Source organism: Thunnus thynnus, chromosome 3, assembly GCF_963924715.1.
Source record: "Thunnus thynnus chromosome 3, fThuThy2.1, whole genome shotgun sequence".
NCBI classification, from domain to species: Eukaryota; Metazoa; Chordata; class Actinopteri; order Scombriformes; family Scombridae; genus Thunnus; species Thunnus thynnus.
Genome location: NC_089519.1, coordinates 20288340 through 20307103, shown reverse-complemented (window position 1 = coordinate 20307103; position 18764 = coordinate 20288340). Strand labels below are relative to the sequence as shown.

At 39.8% G+C, this 18764-nt stretch overlaps 2 protein-coding genes across 2 annotated transcripts in view; one reads left to right on the top strand and one right to left on the bottom strand.

The window, feature by feature from the left end:
• Positions 1–9775, top strand: part of doc2g (double C2-like domains, gamma) — a 29603-nt gene extending 19828 nt beyond the window's left edge. Inside the window, exons 9-11 of the mRNA XM_067584684.1 lie at positions 5141–5222; positions 5515–5611; positions 9092–9775. Coding sequence (XP_067440785.1) covers positions 5141–5222; positions 5515–5611; positions 9092–9231 — 319 coding nt within the window. The 3' untranslated portion in view covers positions 9232–9775. The remainder of the gene's footprint in view (positions 1–5140; positions 5223–5514; positions 5612–9091) is intronic.
• Positions 9776–12228: 2453 nt separating this feature from the next.
• Positions 12229–17477, bottom strand: serping1 (serpin peptidase inhibitor, clade G (C1 inhibitor), member 1). Its single transcript, XM_067584681.1, has 11 exons — positions 17209–17477; positions 16821–16868; positions 16535–16643; positions 16268–16435; positions 15820–16119; positions 15371–15586; positions 14656–14799; positions 14323–14526; positions 14080–14219; positions 12974–13196; positions 12229–12749 (listed from the first exon to the last, which is right to left on the bottom strand). The coding sequence occupies exons 2-11, from the start codon at positions 16866–16868 to the stop codon at positions 12502–12504; spliced, it is 1800 nt and encodes a 599-aa protein (XP_067440782.1). The 5' UTR covers positions 17209–17477; the 3' UTR covers positions 12229–12501.
• Between the last annotated feature and the right edge of the window lie 1287 nt (positions 17478–18764).

The window sequence follows — 18764 nt, the reverse complement described above, 5'->3', positions numbered from 1 at the left end:
AAGATAAACAGCATGGGTGCATGGTTAGACATAAGGAGCACAGGAGATGAATGGATCTGATTGACAGTGTATTGTAAGGTTTGATCATTGATGATGATGACTGACTGATTGTTAGTTGACTGGTTGGATGTCAGGCTGGGGCAGGATGTAGGCTGGAGCCCAGAGCATGGATGTAGAAGACAAGCTGGGCAGATTTGTGGTAGTAAGAATGGGTTCAAGTTTATGTTCAGCTTTTTTAGAGTTACTGGTTGCTGTAATAATTCCTCTTGTCCACACTGGCTGCAAAGAGATCCCTTAAGGTGACTCCATGTAAGAAAAGGGGTACATGTACAGTCCTCATTCTTCAAGTTCAGCTGAAACTGATATGAGGCTTCAGCAGTCTTAACCTGACGCACCAGATGATTTGTTACACAGAACATCTGAGAATTCGTCTTTGGAAACTGTTTGGAAAAGTGCAGGCACAAAATACTTTGCAGGTGATTGGTCGAACCATCTGTCTATTACCTTGTGAGGCAGCTGGATTCGCGAGATCATGAGATCACGCAAGAATCTCATAGGACGCTGATTGGTTTGGACATAAACGCATAACTTGAAGCCTGACAAGATGGATTCTTGTGTAATCTTGTGATGTCGTGATCTTGCAAATCCAGCTGCTTCGCAAGGTAACAGCAGTCTGAGTTAGACAAATCAAATGGATATCTAACAGAGTTACCGTCTTTTTATTTCAAAATTCAGCAAAGGTCTTTGCTGAAATAAAAGGGATAATAACACGAGGGAATTTCATACTGAAAAAAAACAATTTTATTTGTACCACTCAGACTGGCGAAGCCTCATATTAGATTCAGAGTAATACAGAGCAGAACGAGGACTGTGGATTTCATCCGTCTTTTACAGAGTAGTCACACTGGAAAAGGATTGCTTCTTTGCCACAGTGCCACTTTTAAAGTTCATTTGGATGTGTGACTATTGTATCAGAGTAAGATAGACTAATCTATCCTTTAAAAGAAAAATCATCATAAATACAAACAAGATTTAGGAGGAAATCTTCAAAAATCTGATAAAAAGACATGTCAACATGAACAATAACATAATATAGGACAATTAAGTGACTGTAGCAAAGTTTTGTAATGTAAAGACAGCAGAGTTAGAACAAAATCATGAGCACTTTCACTTATCCATAAAGCATTATACGAGAAAAACAAAGTAGTCTAATGGAACAGGATTTATTAGAGAAGCTGTCAGTCGCTGTCAGCCTTATCAGTCATTGGAGGTTTACACATCAGTAAAATAGGAGGATGATACAGCATAGAATTGTATGGTTACTTAGTTTCACTGTATTCTTCAATGAACAACCTACTTTTTAAGGAAACAGCTAACAAAAAACCGAGGGGATAATCCTCCCTATCTCCATGGACCAGCCTCCCATGTTACGAATGATTCTTCACATCAAATTTTCTATGGTAATTCGAGCATAGTTTGATGGCTGCTGTACAGAATATTTTTATTTATGCTATTATTATTATTATGAATGCTGCTGTGGTGGTTTTTTGTTATTCTGGAAACTGGAATACCCCAGTCTGAGTTGCCTCGGAGCCGTATGTAAAATGTGATTTGGCACAGCTCATAGTGAGATGTCCCCCGGGTGTTCACCTCACCATCTCACATGCTGCTGGTCAAATAGAGGTTTTGTTTGGCTGCCTCTCTCAATTGATTCCTTCTTTTCTTCCCATTTCCCTTTTCTTTCTTGTTAAGGCAGACAGACTACTGCATATGCCAGAGGTATTATGGGGGATACATTTTGATAAGGTTATGGAGAAAATGACCTTTTTAGAATGCAGTAAACATCTAACAGTCTGGAAACAAGAGATGATTTGCCATGAAACGAATGGTTTGAATTGAAATCACAGGATGTAATAGTTATGCAGTGAGTTTATTACATGTAGGTACTTCCTTTAAACCCCTCATCTTTAAAATGAAGATGTCTATAGTCTATAGGGTGTTACCTCAAAGAGGGGGGACACTGGGTGAGAATCTCCTCCAACAATATTGATCTTGTATCTATATTCAGTAATTTTAGGTCTTATTTATTACTCAAAAATTCAGTTAATAGGCTTTGTCAGGATTATGTGGGTTTGGTTTGATCAGATGTGATTGTCAGGGACCAGACAACCAACCAACAGTCATCAGATTCTGATTCACATGTTGCTGAATCGTGATTGGCGAACAGAAGTACATGACATCATGTTTTTCCAAGTGAGCCTTCTTCAAACCGGTGAGAAGAGCACAGAAAGTTAAAAAAAACTTTTATAACTCTGGAAAACAATAGTTCATGTAGGAACCTATCATTCATAGTAAGAAGGTGATTGGGAAAATACATTTTCAGGGTCTTTAATTAGTACTTTCTTCATAGAATTCATAGTCAGATCAGCAACAGAAATTTAGAAAAAGCTTTGAATATACTGTAGGATGGAGGTTGTATGGTGATGTGTAATGTCTTTTGATTGGGATAGGTTCACATTTATAAGTAAATCCTAAAACAATACTCACATGTTCACATTGGAAGGAGCATTGGTCCCTTCCTAAACCAAATTCAGAGTAAGTGATGGGGGACAAAATCCACAGTCCTCTTAAGCTCATCTAAAACTAAATTAGGCTTCACTTTAAATTAGACAAATCAAGTTGGTATCATCCAAAGTTACAATTTTATTCCCTGTTTGTGCTACCTCGGACAGTGTTTGCTTGCTGAAGCATGAATTTCATACTAAAAAAACTGTGACTCCCTGAAGAAACCCACTATACTGAGCTAACTTAGGCTGCTGAAGCCTCATATTAGTGTTGCCACAATGAGGGTTGTGGATTTCATCCTCCATTACTTCCACTGAAATCACTTTAAGAAGCAAACTCTTTGTGTCCAGTATAAAGAGGAGGAACACTTACAGTGGCCAATAACCATTTCAGTGAACATTTGGGCATGTGAGTGTTAGTTGAAGACAGACTTGAAAAAATATGAGCGATTTTTCCATCTCAAATTGTTTCATCTGAATTATTTTTGAAGGTTTGAATTAGGGAAAATATACCTTATTCACAAGGGGGAAAAAAGGAAAAAAATAAAGTCAGAAAAATTCAACATAATTTTGTATGATAGAAATATATCTTGATACATATTTTTTTTTTTATCTCTTATTCCTTTTAATCTTGTTGTAATCTCTCAGATTTATTTTGTGAACCCTTGGTCAGTCAAGCCCCCACAGCCTGGGAAGCAGGCACTGTAACTGAATATCAAATAAGGTTGTGTACATCATCATCATCATCTGGTCTCTGGACAATCCTGGTTAAGATATAACCAAGAAAATGTTTATAAGTTATGACTTGAGTGTTTTCATCTCTAAGTTGTCAACACAACGTAGGAGGACTGAAGTAAAAACTGTTTCTTATAACTGTAACTTCAGCAGATCATTTCATATCATGAAATATTACTTTTAGTGCTGACAGAGAGCACGCAGCGGTGCAAGTCTTTGTGCCACCACCTTGCTTTCTATCAGTTCCTCCTCCTCCTGTTCCTCCACCACCTTCATCCCTCCATCCTTCACTCGCTCTGATTCCGGCTCTGCAGTGACAGCCCCAAGCCCATCTCATGCATCAGCTGTCAGGCCAGGATTCGTCACTGGCAGGGGGGTTGGGGAGGCTGGAGGAGTGAGATATCTCACCGCCCGAACATCTTGACTTAGAATTTATGCTGATGATGACTCCCGTTGCCCTCTAGCGATCCTTCTGTTGCCTCTTCGCTGGAGCTTACATACTCCTCCAACATCGGCATGATTATGATCTTGCTGTGGTCTACTGTCTCTCTCTCTCTTGTCACTCTCTCACTGTCCCTGCCTTTGTACAAAAGACTTCTGGGTCACAATTATCTCAGAAAGAGATTTTGCAAACTTTCTGTCTTCCTTTCTTTCTGCCATTCAGCAAGACTTACTGTCACAATAGGGCAAAAGATAAAGAAGTCATGGATTAATTACTTCGATCTCAGAAATAATTAATGTTCTGACCCTGTTTGAAAAGTACAATGCATTTGAGAATCTCTATTGTACAAATCTTTACTGACCCCTTTCATCCTACGCTGCTCAGAAATTGCTCAATTTCTCTGTAACATCTACAGGCTACAACTAGGGTTGAATCAGAGAAATAGTTTGAGATTTGGGGAGTTTGTTCAATTTCTTGCAGAGAGTTAGATGAAAAGACCAATATCACTCCCATGCCTGAACGATAAATATGAAGCTACAGCCTGCAGCCCACATCCTCATAATTAAACCACCAAATAGGTCGACTCCAGAACAACCCATAGGAGCATTTTCTAATATGCCAGCTCTATCTGCAGTTTTCCAAAACCATTACAAATCACAAATAATGATGTTTTATGGTGTGACAATGCTGTGGTTAAGGTCTGGCTAGGTTTAGGCAACCCTTGGTTAGGGTTAGAGAAAGATCATGGTTTGGGTTAAAATGATCACTTCAAATATATTTACTACTTCCTTAAAGTTAGGCAACCTTTGGCAACAGTAAACACCACAACAATTGTAGTTACAGTTTTTAAAAAACTGTCCCAACTCACAGGTTGCAAACATGACATTCACAGTTGGAAACGGGAAGCTAGCCATCCACCCAAGCCACCACCTCCAAATACGGAAATTTGTCATCTGAACTCCGTCACTGACTCCAGTCATAATTACTATGGCCCCTATATGATGTCTGTCACTCAGACGTAACTATAGGTCGTTTTTGGCTACTGAATTTACAACTTATACTGTCCTTTTTTTGGAAAGATGGGCTTGGGGGAAACAGTTAGCCTGTCTAGCCAACAAAGCCAAGCTAACAGACGCCTCTAAAGCTCACTAAGCTCATTGAGCTGTTTCCTGCTGTTTCCAGTCTTTATGCAAAGATAAGCTATTTGGCTGATGGCTGTAGTTCCATTTTGAACAGACAGATATAAAAGTAGTATCAATCTTTTCATCTAGGTCTCAGCAAGTAAGCAAATGAGCATGTTTTCCCAAAATGTCAAACTATTCCCCTGAATTTGAGCTATTTGTTATCTTGATGTTGGACAATATCTTCAGCTGCTCTCTTTTTTCCCCCTCTTCCTCAGCATCTTGCAGCCAGATATGGGGAAAAAGTCAAAGTACAAGACTTCAGTGAAGAAAAAGACTCTCAACCCTGAGTTCAATGAGGTACATGTTTCCCGCTCTTCAAATAACCGCGATACATACACCTGGCAACTTCTTTAATTTCACTAATGAGCTCAAAATGATGTTCTTTAATGTATCTGACGTTTGGGTGAGCATAGCAATTAAGCATACCCTTTTTAAAACTGCCTCAAATTTGTCATCTGCTGCATGTGCTCCCAGCATCAGTCTGCATGTTTTTACTGAAAATGCACTAAATAATGAATTCAGTTCCTTTCAAGTCTCATGTTTATGAATCACTGATATAAATATGTTCTTGTGCACACCACCTGCACAGGAGTTTTCATATGAAGTCACCCTGGACCAGCTGGCAAAGAAAACCCTTGAGATCTCTGTGTGGGACTACGACTTGGGAATGAGTAACGACTTCATAGGTAGGCTGAGACGCTGAGGTGTGGAGGGGAGGAGAGGAGAGGAAAGCAGCAGCAAAGTAGATGACTGTACAAGAGTGTCTGAATGAAAGCGGCACAACTGCAGAAAACATAAAAACCAGGCCGAGCGTGGGCGGAGAGAGGAGTAAAAAAAAAAAGAAATGCAGAGAGATGAGGGGTAATTATGAGGCTTGATGAGAACGATTGAGCGAGAAAAGGAGAGATTGAGTGGAAAAGGAAATGGAGGGGCTTTAGAAATCAAAAAGGAAGACGTTTTCTCTGGATCCGCATCCTTGATGGACTTGGTGCATCACATCGCCTGCTGCTTCGTCAGACTGCTAAACAGCTTTGGCATGGCCTGGTGTGTATATCACGGCAATGGAGCACATGGGAGCTTAAGGAGTGATGGGGAACTAGTGGGGAGGCACAGTGAGAATGGATTACCACCCTGTGAGCTTGAAGGCCTTCAGATCAAAGTGTTTTGTCTACTGTGTGTGTGTGTGCGCGCATGTGTGTGAGACAGTGGATGGGTGGGTTGGCGGGGGACACACGGTGTTTAGATAAGCCCAGTGAGTTATTAGCCCTGCTGGGAGAAAAGGCCATCAGTCTAACGTACAGCCCCAGATAACAGCCATTCCCTTGACCATTATCATTACAGGTTTAGCTACAGCAGCCTGCCAGTTATGTTAATTGGGGCTGGGAGAAAAATGACACTGAGACAAAGAAGAATGGAGAAAATGAGATGATAAAGAGGCCAAGCGAACACATTCCCAGTGCACTGGTATAAGAGTGAGAGCAATAACAAGCGGGCTAATAGGCTTAGCAGAAGATATAGAGGATGTCAAACGGTAAAAGGTGAGATTTTGGAGATACACGGAAGAGAAAACTGAACAACGAGAGAAAAATGTGGGGGCAAAAGTGCACAAGAAAGCACAGACAATAAATCAAATGGATGACTTGACAGAGCAATCAATACACAAGGAGAGATGAGAAATTTCATCTCCACCCTGAGCCAAATTTCAACCTCTGATTTTGAGTTAGTCATGTTATGTTTTATATTTACAATGTCACCTTACAGGGAAACTGTAAATCCTTATAGAAAACCCTAAAAAATATAGATCTGCCAAAGAAACTAGACACATTATAGATCAGGAATCAACTATGATCCACATTAAAGTTTACAATACAGTTTCTTCATCATTGTCATGACGAAATTCAGTGTTGCATTAATACATTAATTCAACAGGTCTTTGACTCACTTTTTTTAGGACCACAGACAATCCCTGTCATCATGATTCCAATGAGTGGGGTAAACAGACTATTAATTTAATTTAATTAATAATTAATCAATTAATCTGTTGATTATTTCCTTGATTAATCGCTAGTTGTTTGGTCTATAAAATGTCAGGAAAAGGTGAAAAATCTTAATTCCCAAAGCCCAGATGCAACCTAAAATGTCTTGTTTTGTCCCGAATAACAGTCCACAAACCCAAAGATATTCAATTTACTATCATTGAGGATTAAGAAACCAGAAATTCACAATTAAGAAGCTGGAACCAGAGAAGTTTGGCATTTTTTCTTAAAAAATGACTCAAAACAATTAATTGGTTATTAAAATAGTTGCCAATTAATTTTCTGTCGACTAATCAGTTAATTGTCGCAGCTCTAGTCAAGTCTGAAGTCTCGATTCAATTCGAACAAGTCCTCACAAGAAAATTGCAAGTTAATGGCAAATCTTTCACTTCTGTCTTGTTTGCATTCAAAGGTACATTAATAGAGTTATTAATCCACACAACTTAGACCAAGTCCTCTCAGTGCATAGGCCTAATAATTAAGAATTCAAGATGTGGCAATGCAAGACGTGCTTGTCGCTGTCTTATTCATTTTTTATTGTGGACTTGACCAAGTTAAGACATGAGTGTATTTGCTTTCAAATCCCACAGTCCAAGTCAAGTCTTAAGGGGATCATATGCTTCAAATCGTCGAAGGCAAAAGTGTTTGTACTTGTTCCAGATGGCCACACTTGAAGGCGAGGCGAAAAGCCTGCCATCATAGAGAGGGGCATGACGCAACAATTCACACAACTTGTGGATGATGGTGCCCTCTTTTCAAAGGCATTCATAATGTTGCACTCATCTGCTGATGTTGTACACGCAAAAAGTGACGTGAAAGTGAAGTAGTTGTGTGTGAAAAATAGCAGAGTTCAAAATCTGATTGCTTTCTCACATTTGCACATCTGCCCAATCGCTGTGTGAAGTAGGTTTGCTTGTTAGACTGTCGGCTTTGGAAATTTACAAAAACTGTTAGACGCAGCCTGCCCTGATGGGGAAGGGAAAGGTGTGGAAGATTTCAGGGGGTTACAAGCACTTTATGTGAAGCATACTGACACCTTTAGGTCTACAGCTCTTTAATTCACCACCAAGTATTTGTATGCTTGATGGGTTGAAGGAGAAAAATGAGGGAGTAGAGGAAGATTTTTTGAGGGGTAAATGTAAGAAGTCTGAAAAACCTACTCAAACCTACTCCAATCTACACCTGCTCTCCTGCCTGTGTGTCAGCCTCGCCCTTGTCTCTGTCATCTCCTCCGGCCCTGTTTCCTCATCTTTCTTCTGTCCCCCATCGCATGTCACGATGGCTGACCATTCGTTTGTCACTAGCAACCCACAGGCTCAGGGAACACTCCATCGATCTCTGTTTGGAGGAGGTGGGAGTGTTATGGGGAGGGCGGGGCTGGACGTTACAAAGTGTTGTGCGTGATTATCCAATCGAAACTCTGTCAACAGGTTTAGACCTGCTCTCCCAGATGTGTGTCTAGGAGGGGGAAATAGAAAGAGAAGGAGGATACGGGGTATGAAACACACACAAAAAAAGGCTGCCCCACTCTTCCCAGCAGCAGCAGCATCTCAGGCAGTGTTCAATGCCGACCTCAGATGAGCCGCAGATCAACAATGGAGCCTTGTTTGCTTGCGGCTGTCATTTTCTAAGGCGCTGCATTGCCAAAATACCGTGTTTAAAACTTCATGCTCCATTAACTATGCAATCACAGCCAAGGGAATGGCTTTGTAATAACCTCGATGTGACAACTGCCTGCATCTCTCTGTCTTACAGTCTGCCTCCCCACCAACGCCTCCATCACCTCCGCTCACTTTGACCTGAGTCATTTCCTGTCTCTCTGCATATTTACACCCCCTCCCCGCCCCCACCAGCCTTCATATTCAGTGGTTGTCCTATTTTCAATAAATCTTTCTTTATCTAAATATCCCTTTCCTGTAATTCCCCAGTTACTTGTCTATTTCTCTTTCTCCCTCCTTTATCTCGAATGTTTACTTCCTTTGTTGCTCTTGTCTGTCCTCCTTTAATGCTAGGCTGTATTCCTTGTTTCTTGATTTTCCTTTCCTCAGTTTATGGCTTCTCACTCCATTGCCAAATTCCCATCATGTCCTGACTCTTCTCCTCTGTTTCTGCCTCTCCTTCTGGTTCCAGGTGGAGTTGAGCTGGGCATCAATGCAAGCGGACAGAGACTCAGACACTGGTTCGACTGTCTCAAAAACAAAGGGAAGAAAGTCGAGTACTGGCATACGCTTACACAGCAAGGAGCCCCAAGCAGCGACAAACCGGACTAGATTACACACACAATGACATTCATGCATACACACAAACACACACACACACACACACACACACACACACACACACATACACACACACTTTGTCTCACTGAAAGATGGCTGGTAACAGCGACCAAGTGAAGCAGTAATAAGAGAAAAAGGAGAAAAAATGCAATAATAATAATAATGTTGAAAATGAAATCCGTCATATAATGCCAATAATTACAGCACCAAGTATTAGTATATGATATTCATACTAATATTAGTGATGGTAACAAGGTGTAATCTGAATACATTTTTTTTAAAGGTGAACCAAATTGTGACTATGTCCTCATTAAAGTGTTGACGTAACAAAACAATACTCAGAAAATTGTGCTTTAGACCTTACTGTATTGTGGAAGTCGCTCATATTTTGTCATTCAAATTTACACCTAATGAGATTTGAGAGTAATGTACTCAAAATTCATTCAGTGAAAGGGGCCACCAGTACGCGCACCCTTGTGACTCATAATGTGGTATATGGTTACTGGGGCGGGGATGTTATAAAAGGTTGATTCTGTTCTGAGAAGTCTCTATTTTAGTGGTTGTTGATCTGATGCAAAACAACACAGCGTATTATAAAGCACAAAATGATCCGTTTGGTGGATTTGTACCTTTACCGTTTCAGTGTTCTTGTTCTTACGTCTTTCATTGTCTTTCAGTGACAGTGGCTTTCTATACACTTTCATATCAGACAGTAATGTGTCTGCATATGTGTGTGAGTGTTTGTGTGTGTGTGTTTAAGTGCGAGTGTGCATGCACACGCATCGGGCTATGAGAATATGAGTGCCTACATTTTCTGTCTGTGCCGTATGTGTCTATCTGTATTAACGTCATGCCCCGTTCAAAATGTCTCCATCCAACTTCAGAAGCACAGAGGTGTGAAGAAATAATAACAAAGGACAAGAAAGACACATACATGAGAGAAATCCTCCGCCACCACAGGCCTCAGTGGTGTGAGTGTTCCTGGCTGGAGGACACTGACAAGCTGTCAATCATGTGTGCCAGACCTTTGCCACCTCTCTCTCATTGCCAGGCAGTCATAGAGCAACTGTAAGAATGGACTATGTCTTGATATATAACCTCTGACCGTTCTGTTTGACTTTCCTGACAAAAGGCTGGAAGTTGTTTCTGCGGCAGGCAGAGCAGATATTGCTTTCAGAGGTACCATTTGTACCTTCACTTGGCTGCATCATTATGACCCTGATTTCAACAGAATCAGAGTAGGTTTACCTCAGTGGCTCCAATTCTGCTCCAGCAGAGTCACAGACGATGCAACATTTCCTTCCTGCAGGGCAAAATCACACCAGTAATGTATTAATTTGAAAAATGCAGACATTTGATTTGATTGATGTTATCTGATATGTGACAGTTGGGCTGCCCAAAGCTTAAAAATCACCTCTAATAAACCCTTTTACACCCTCGGACACTCTCCTTGTGAGGATCTAAAAAACAAACATCAGAGGGCCCAATTTTTTGTGCTTAATTTCATTCATCCCATAAGTTATGACCTATTAAACATCAAGGCTAGTAATATATATTTCATCCTCTTGACCAGAGACAAAACTACTGTGCCCAAGTCTGAGATACATAAGCTGTGTTCAGTCGGTAGAAATGCAGACACATAGAATGGAGCCCTAATACAATTTAACCTCAGGAGGTAAAAAGGGATTATACCCTGCATGGTAAGACATTTAGCAGCAGGGGACCAACCATCCAAACTGAGAAACTACTGTAGACTGTGATGGTGTGTGTCTGCACACTTTACCCACTCGTTTGCTATGTGTCTCTATGCTCATTTCTGCATATTGATGGTGTATATGGGCTAGACTGAATTATCTAAATGCCTGCGAGAATATCAAATGTACTCCTCTGGTTCATCTATCACTACAGCTCTGGCCATAGAACGGTTCACAAAAGCACACCCACAGTCGGTCAGTGGCCTCCGGGAGTTTTCTAACTATTGAATCGATCCTGCTGCTCATATTCTTGGTGTCCTTCGACAACCTTGTGAATGTCTCATCGTTGACTGCAAAAAAATGGATCCTTCAGTGGTGAATTAGTTTTCGAGTAAAAAAAGGGCTTGGGCATTATCAAAAGATTGGAAATAAATTATTATTATTATAACAGTAAGCTTAAACACATTTTCAGTAGGTCCTTAAATTACTTTAACAAGAGGGTTGGGCAGAGACAGCGGGTTATTCTGTACTTTCTCTATGCACATCGAAACTCCCAGCACGACAGCAGTGAGATAATCAAACCAAAACAACAACATTATCACGTTATCCATGCATCAACGATGCATTTCTGGGAATACTCAGTACTTTGTTTGGGGCTAAGCTGGATGACAGTGATCATATGGAGTTCACATTTGTGGCTGGATGGTTGCTCATTCCTGTCTCTGGATCTGTGGGTTTTGTTTACAGTCACCAAGTTTTCAGACTCTTGTCTATTGACCCTGCTTTGCTGATGTAATCATTTTATCTGCAATATAGCTGCATGTTTAGCAATCACCATCAGCTTGTATAATAGAGTGCAACCTTTGCTGATCATTCTGAATGCTGATGTGTTTACAGTTTATACCATCCACTCAATCTCTTACCATCAGTGTGTATCTGTTTGTGAATACAATGATTCAGGGTATTTTTTGCTCAGTTGCTGTGCTTTACCAAGCAAGATGTTGCTTTAAAAAAAAACAGCCTTTACTGTCACAGATTTTGACACTTGTCTTCCTTAAATTGATATCAGTGGTAATGATGCAGGAGGGCAGGGGCAAATGAGATGAGAATTCACTGCTGCAGTCCTTGTGTATTCACTGTCACTGTCAATCACACAGTATGGCTGCCATCCTGTGGTGGGTTTGTGTAACTACTTCGCAAAATAAATTGAAGTTGTTTCAGTGGTCGTCTGTCCTTTGAATGACATGTGATCCCTGTTCTTAAGTCCTCAAAATCATAAGACAGGCAGCGTATGTGTTGCGTAAATATGTGTTTATTCATCATCTTCTTTGAAAACAAAGGGTCACTTGACCTTGATGACTACCTGTAGTTTTACTGATACAGAGAATTTATCTTGTTTTGCACATCAAATCTTCAAAAAGCAACTGAATTTTCAGAAAAAAAGCATAGTGACACAATGGCATGACTTTGACTCTACATTTACTGCATCTTTCTTAGCTCATGTGCTTGTTACATTTCTATTCTCTCCCTCCTTCTGTGTCTGTCTGTCTTTCTTCCCCTCTCTCTCTCATGGGTCAGTCACTCTGCCTATAAAGAGTGGCACATTGGCCTGGTCACTCCACAGCAGCATGATGAAAGGCCGCAGGGCAGAGAAGGATGGAAAGGAGCGAGAGAACGACATAGCGGTGGCGGCGCCGGCCTCCACTCCTTGTGCGGTCAGTGCCAGGAAGGCTCTGTGTCTGGCATCATCCAGAACCATCTTGTTTTCAGAGTAGAGGCCACACAGGTTGCTACCCTCAAAGAGTGAAGACAGTCCTGGGTGGGGTGAAGGGAGGTGAAAAAAAGCAGGGAGGAAAGCAAAGTAAGTGGATCAGATACATGGAGATCAAAGAACAGATGGGTAGATGTATCTCACAAGATTTAAAGTCTCTGCTGGCTGAGAGATGAACACAGGCTGACAGCACGGGTGGGACTCAGTCTGTGGTATTGAGAAGAATTTAATTAAGACAGATAGAAAAGAAGATAGAAGATGAACAAACCTAATTTCTTGAGAAGTATGTTCAAGTCCGGTTGCACATCCAGCTTAATTTGGGGAAGAGTGACCTCAATATGCTGGGGGGACATTGTTTTCAGTTGTTCTATCATTTGATGCACAGCTATGTCCGTCATCTTCTCCTCAAGCTGCAGCAGGTCAGAAGCTTTGCTGGAGCGAGGCAGCAGGATGTAAAGACTGTTGTCACCCGTGAGACTAAACCTCGCCACCTGTTGGAGAGTTTTACTGTGTATGTTAATATATACTTTAAGCAAGAATATAAAAATATAAAAATAATCCAAGTAAAAGTCCTACATTCAAACTCCTAAGAGGACAAGTACAGAAGTATTATGAGCAAAATGTACTTAAAGTATCAAAAGTAAAGGTGAATTGGCTCCTGTGAGTGATATATTTATATATATATTTATATATATATATATGACATTATTAGATTGTTTTATGATACATCAAAGCTGAGTAGCATTTACTGTTGGAGCTAGTTTATGTACAATCAGGTAGTTTAGTCCAGCGGTTCCCAACCACAGGGAAGGGTCTTCAAAGGGTCACCAGATTAGTCATGACATGACTAATGTAGGTCAGAAGAAAAAAACAAAGTTCTCCTTCACAAATATGTATTACATTTTTGGATTTCTCTCTAATCTTTGCTTTTTTGTAAACATTTTCTATTTATATTTATATAATTATACTTAAAACAAACTTGGTGGAACTGCCATATCTGAAATATGACGAATGAGCCCCAACCAGACACTAGTTTTTTTGCAAGGGGTCACAAGCCAAAAAGGTTGGAAACCACTGATTTAATCTTTAACAGTATATTGCATTTTATATGCTTATCATGTGTTTTTGTGTAACAAATCTTAATCTGGAAAGTAAGTAGTAATTACAACTGTCAAATAAATGTAATGGAATAAAAAATATAATATTTCCATATGAAATGTAGTGGAATAGTATAACGAAGCATAAAATAGAAAGAATAAGTACCTCAGAATTATATTCCAGTATGGTACTTGAGTAAATATAGCTGTATGGGTGAATATGTGTGTGTGTGTGTGTGTGTGTGTGTGTGTGTGTGTGTGTGTGTATGTTCATTACCTGTGCCTTTAGCTCAACATCATATGTCATAGCTGCCAGGTATTTCTGGTGATAGAGGAGAGGCACTTCTACGAGATCACCATCCAGTTTTGTGAAAAGGCCTTTCTTGGGTTTCTGTTCAAACTTGACCTTCCACCGACCTGACACATACAAACACACACATACACACAGTTTATTAGTTCCCACCACCATCTCCAGACGCACACACACACAAACACTCACTCACACACGCACATTACTGACCACTGAAGGAGACAGCATTGAGCAGGATCATCTGGGCATCGGGTGATACGGAGTCAACCAAATGTGTGATTTTATTTTTGGTCTTATTTGCCACCCAGCTGTTGATCATCTGTTTGTTTTCCTCACTGGTTTCCAGCAGCTTAATGGGCTCCGCTTCATAGAACTGCACCGACTGGTTAGTAAAAGACTCACTCAGACTGATTTCTGAGGAAGAGAATAGAAACGCTATGATGAGCTACAGAGATATTCGAAACTATGTGTGCACTCATGAATCTCTGCATCTTTCTCCTCTTTCTCTTCTATTTCGTGCACTTCACACAATGATGGTAGTACGTGGGTTATAGTAGATCTGAGAAGCCATCTGCAAGGAGCTGGCCAGCTTCTCTCTCAACTTCTTCATCTGGAAGTGAACACAATGGAAGTCATGCGGCACACACACGGCCGTCTGGATGGCTCTGCGGGTGTCACCTCTTGCACCTGTAAGAAACAGGATAAAGAAAAGACATATAGATATAGAAAGAAATGTGTGATATAGAAAGTCACAATATGGATCTGACATTTAATATAGTAAAGTAGAGGAACTCCTGTGACATTTCAAAATGTGAAATGTTTTTATGTAACTTCCAAGACATATAAATGTTCTTCTTGTCTACCTATAGACACAATGGCATAATATTGCTTTTTAGACCGAAGAAATCTTGAAGGATAAGGCTGTCCCACAAATCCCACAAAAAGATCAACACCAGCAATGCATTAGTGCATCTCTCAATACTTTCTGACTTTCCCAATATTTAGCTCAAGCTCCTTTTGTTAGTGGCACTCAGCCCCAAGCCATTCGCTCCTACTGAAAACATAAATATTTGATCAAAAACATATACTTTTATTTATTAAAAAGGCTTAATATTTTCCCAAAACAGTTACCCAGTGCAACGGTGTGGCTCACTGATGTATTTTTCATCATTTTTGAACAGCAAAAGGAATAAGCTATATGCAACTTTGGACACACAGACAACATCAAATGGATAAAAGCAAATCAGCCATTTCCTACCTAACAACAAATGGGAGAGTGCCCCGTTGATACTAATAGGAGAGAAGAGCAGGTTGGTAGTGGGATATGATTCTCTGAGGTACGAATACAACTTCATGGAGAACTCTGCCATGGATTCCTGCAGCAGGGGTTCCCCTGTGCGACTGTTCTCATCCTGACAGGGTTCCCACGGTGTCAAGAAGCCACTGCACGAGTGAGGAACAGGGGTGGGAGCATCTGAAGGAAAGTTTAGAACACGATTACCCATTTTTCGTGCCAATGTCTCAACATGGTTTAGAAATGAAATCACTGTTTTAATCTACTATTTTATTTACCTCACAATACTTTTGATTATCAAAACTATGAGTCTAGTGCTGTTAAAATTAAGCACTTATCATATGCAAACACATTTAGAACTTGTTGCTGTTCCATTTTCTATAATCACCGATGGTGCACGCTGCCAAACCTACCTTCAACGGTAATATATACACTGCTGAGCTTCTCTCCCTCTACAGATTCACAAGAGTAAATTCCAGCATCCTCCATGACAGTTTCTCTAATTATGATGGTCTGATCTTGGTCAAGTGGATAAAGCTGTTCCACTCTTGTAGTATCATCTACTGAAGCCTCTTCTGATTGCAGCTTCCTCTTGCCTTCGGCCGTCTCTTTGAACCAAACTGCATTGGCCTTAACTTGGCTGGAAGGTGGGAAATAGCACGGGAGATGAGTGGTTGAGCCTTCGGGTACCGTAATCATATAGGCAATTGATGCTGTAGAGGAAGACACAAACAACTCAGACGCTTTTAAGCTTTTCATTGAATTATATATACATACATTTTAACCTATCCAAATTCCAAATGCTCCACTGTATTTGCGTGTAAACAAAATAAATATTGCATGTATATCTTTATTTCTCACCATCCACTGTGATGTTGTAGGTCCTTGTCATCCTCATATTGTTCTCCTCTACCAAACACACATATGTGCCCTCGTGAGCAGCAGTTACAGGGGAGATAGAGAGATACAAGCCATTCTTTTTAACTTCTGCCGAGCCAGGTGACTGAGCACTAGGACTTATATCTTTACCTGTTTTAAGAAAAAAAAATCCAACTGAAAATATATATAACTGTGTGCTTTTGCAATGCAGTAAGAATAGTGGTGGTAGTTACTGAAATATAATAAGACCGTTGTATGTCCAGGTGATGGTTGCTCCAGTGAAGTCTGTTTGGAATGAGAGGCAGGGCAGCTGCAGGGTGGAACCGGGTACCACTCGGAGATGTGTGCATGAAGAAAGCTGAACAGGAAAAAAATGTTAGATAAACTGATAAAAAAGTTGCCAAATTCAGGAGTTGATAGTCAAGAAGGTTGCGGTGTAAGCCCTCTGGTCAACTAATTAATGGTTATAGAGGAGATACAGTAGGTAAACATTCTGCCTGCTTTCATTATTTCCACATTTATCAGATGAGCTTACCTCAAAAATGAGCTGCAGCAAGAGGCAAAATAAGGCCTGATGTCTCATCTAAGCGAGAGCACAGACCAGAGGAAGAAAAATGGCATTAGCAAGTTGATAGAGCTTGTTTTGCAAGTGGGGATTTCAAAATGAATATGGCACCAAGCCGGAAATCAATATGTGGCGCAATCTGTGAAGTTCCCAAATATTAAATCTTGTTAAATTGTAATCGTCTAGCTACAACTTCCATTTGCAATAAGTAGAACCTTGTCAAGATGAATCGCACAAAAACTTCAGTAGATAAAGTATAGTTATTTATAACTGTAGTGTATAATACACTGTGAATATTATTGCTTCAGTTAAATGATCAAGCAACAGATACTCAGAAAAACATGACAAAAAGACTCACATTGCTTGAATTCCCCAAATCGTCCAGATGCAGTAATGGATTCAGTCTTTTTCTAAACCAGCAGTATTTCTGTTGTGTCCAGCCACTGTTACCTCCACCTACTACGTCTGACTGTCTGCTCCCCTAAACCTCAACCAACAATGACTAATCTCTGATTGTTGGTTTAGAAATGTTTGTTTATACAATGCGGGCTGTCTGACTTGCTGGAAATCACATGATTTCACATGTTGGCAACAGAAACGAAAGTGGGATGATTCCCATTCCTGCACTTATTCTTCCTCTCTCTCTCTCTCTCTCTCTCTCTATCCCTCCCTCAAATTTTTTCTAATTCCAATTCAAATAAACTTTATTGACACTCTGTTCAGTGTCAAATTCTAACTTACTTTGTGATTTGGTGGTTTTGTTCCAATATTTTATATAATTTCCTTTTTGTTTTGAGATGACTTGGCTGGGCCAGATTGTTTGGTGTCTGTCCCGAGGCCCTGGTGTGTGTGGGCAGAGCTGGCAGAGGTGACCCTTATCTTTGTTCAACTCTTGGTAATGAAGGGCTTTGTACAGGTAGGAGTACTGTACTTATTCTTCCTCTCTCTCTTTCTCTCTCTCTCTCTCTCATAAATTCTACATTTATAAAGCATATACATTTTCAGTTTTTGTTGACATTGTCAGAAATGTGATAATTCTCCTTTCATAGTGGGTGATGATGGTGTACTGCAGTGCATTGTATTGAATGGAGTTCCTAATATTTTGTCCACTCCATTAACAACATGAGGAGGGAAAAATATTAGCTTTTATGACTTAAGATATCAGTATTTAAGTCCAGGTTTTATCATCAATTACACCAACTCGGTCTTGACAAGTGGAACATGTTTATTCTAGTTGGAGGAGGATAAGCTGTTTGACTTTGGCTCATTTCCATTTGCATAATAAAATGTTTTTGCCTGAAGTGTTTTACATAATTTCATTTTGCTAAAGGTTGGAAGGGGCACATAGACAAGGAAATAGTGCAAGTATCAAAATGATGGTTATGTGACAATAAGTGTTTTAATGGAATCATTAAATTAATTAGTACTTTTTTAAGTATGGTATATAATTTGATGTTTTTTCGTTTTCATTAAAGTATTTTATTCATATGTTGATTGATATTGGCCCATTATGATCACCAGCTGCAGGTACTGTACCTAATTTTATTAAGTATAGTTTTTAGATAGTGTTTCTTAACTTGAGGATTTTCCTTTTGTGAGGAAATGTTTTCTCAGTCTGTTCAAATACAAATAACTTTAACAATCTATCAATCAAACATTAAAAATCTAATGTTCTTAATAATTTGTTAATGCATATAAATACATACAGTGTAAATATACAGATAACTTTTGTGTAGTCTAGTATTCTACATATCAATCATTTCAATAAATAATATTTGATGTTTTTTTAAGAAGTGAATGTGATCATTAGCATTTTAATTTACTTTATGTTAGGGCTCTGAAATGTTTTCAGGATGCTTATTCAGTATTCAAGAATTTAATAGGTTGACCCCAAACCATGGTTACCATCTGATA

Coding starts and splice junctions, on each gene's coding strand:
- serping1 (XM_067584681.1), bottom strand. CDS start 16,868: ATGAGACATCAGGCCTTATTTTGCCTCTTGCTGCAGCTCATTTTTGAG. Junction 16,436..16,534: donor CATCACCTGGACATACAACG/GTCTTATTATAT, acceptor TTCTTAAAACAG/GTAAAGATATAAGTCCTAGT. Junction 15,587..15,819: donor TGTATATATTACCGTTGAAG/GTAGGTTTGGCA, acceptor ACTTTCCTTCAG/ATGCTCCCACCCCTGTTCCT.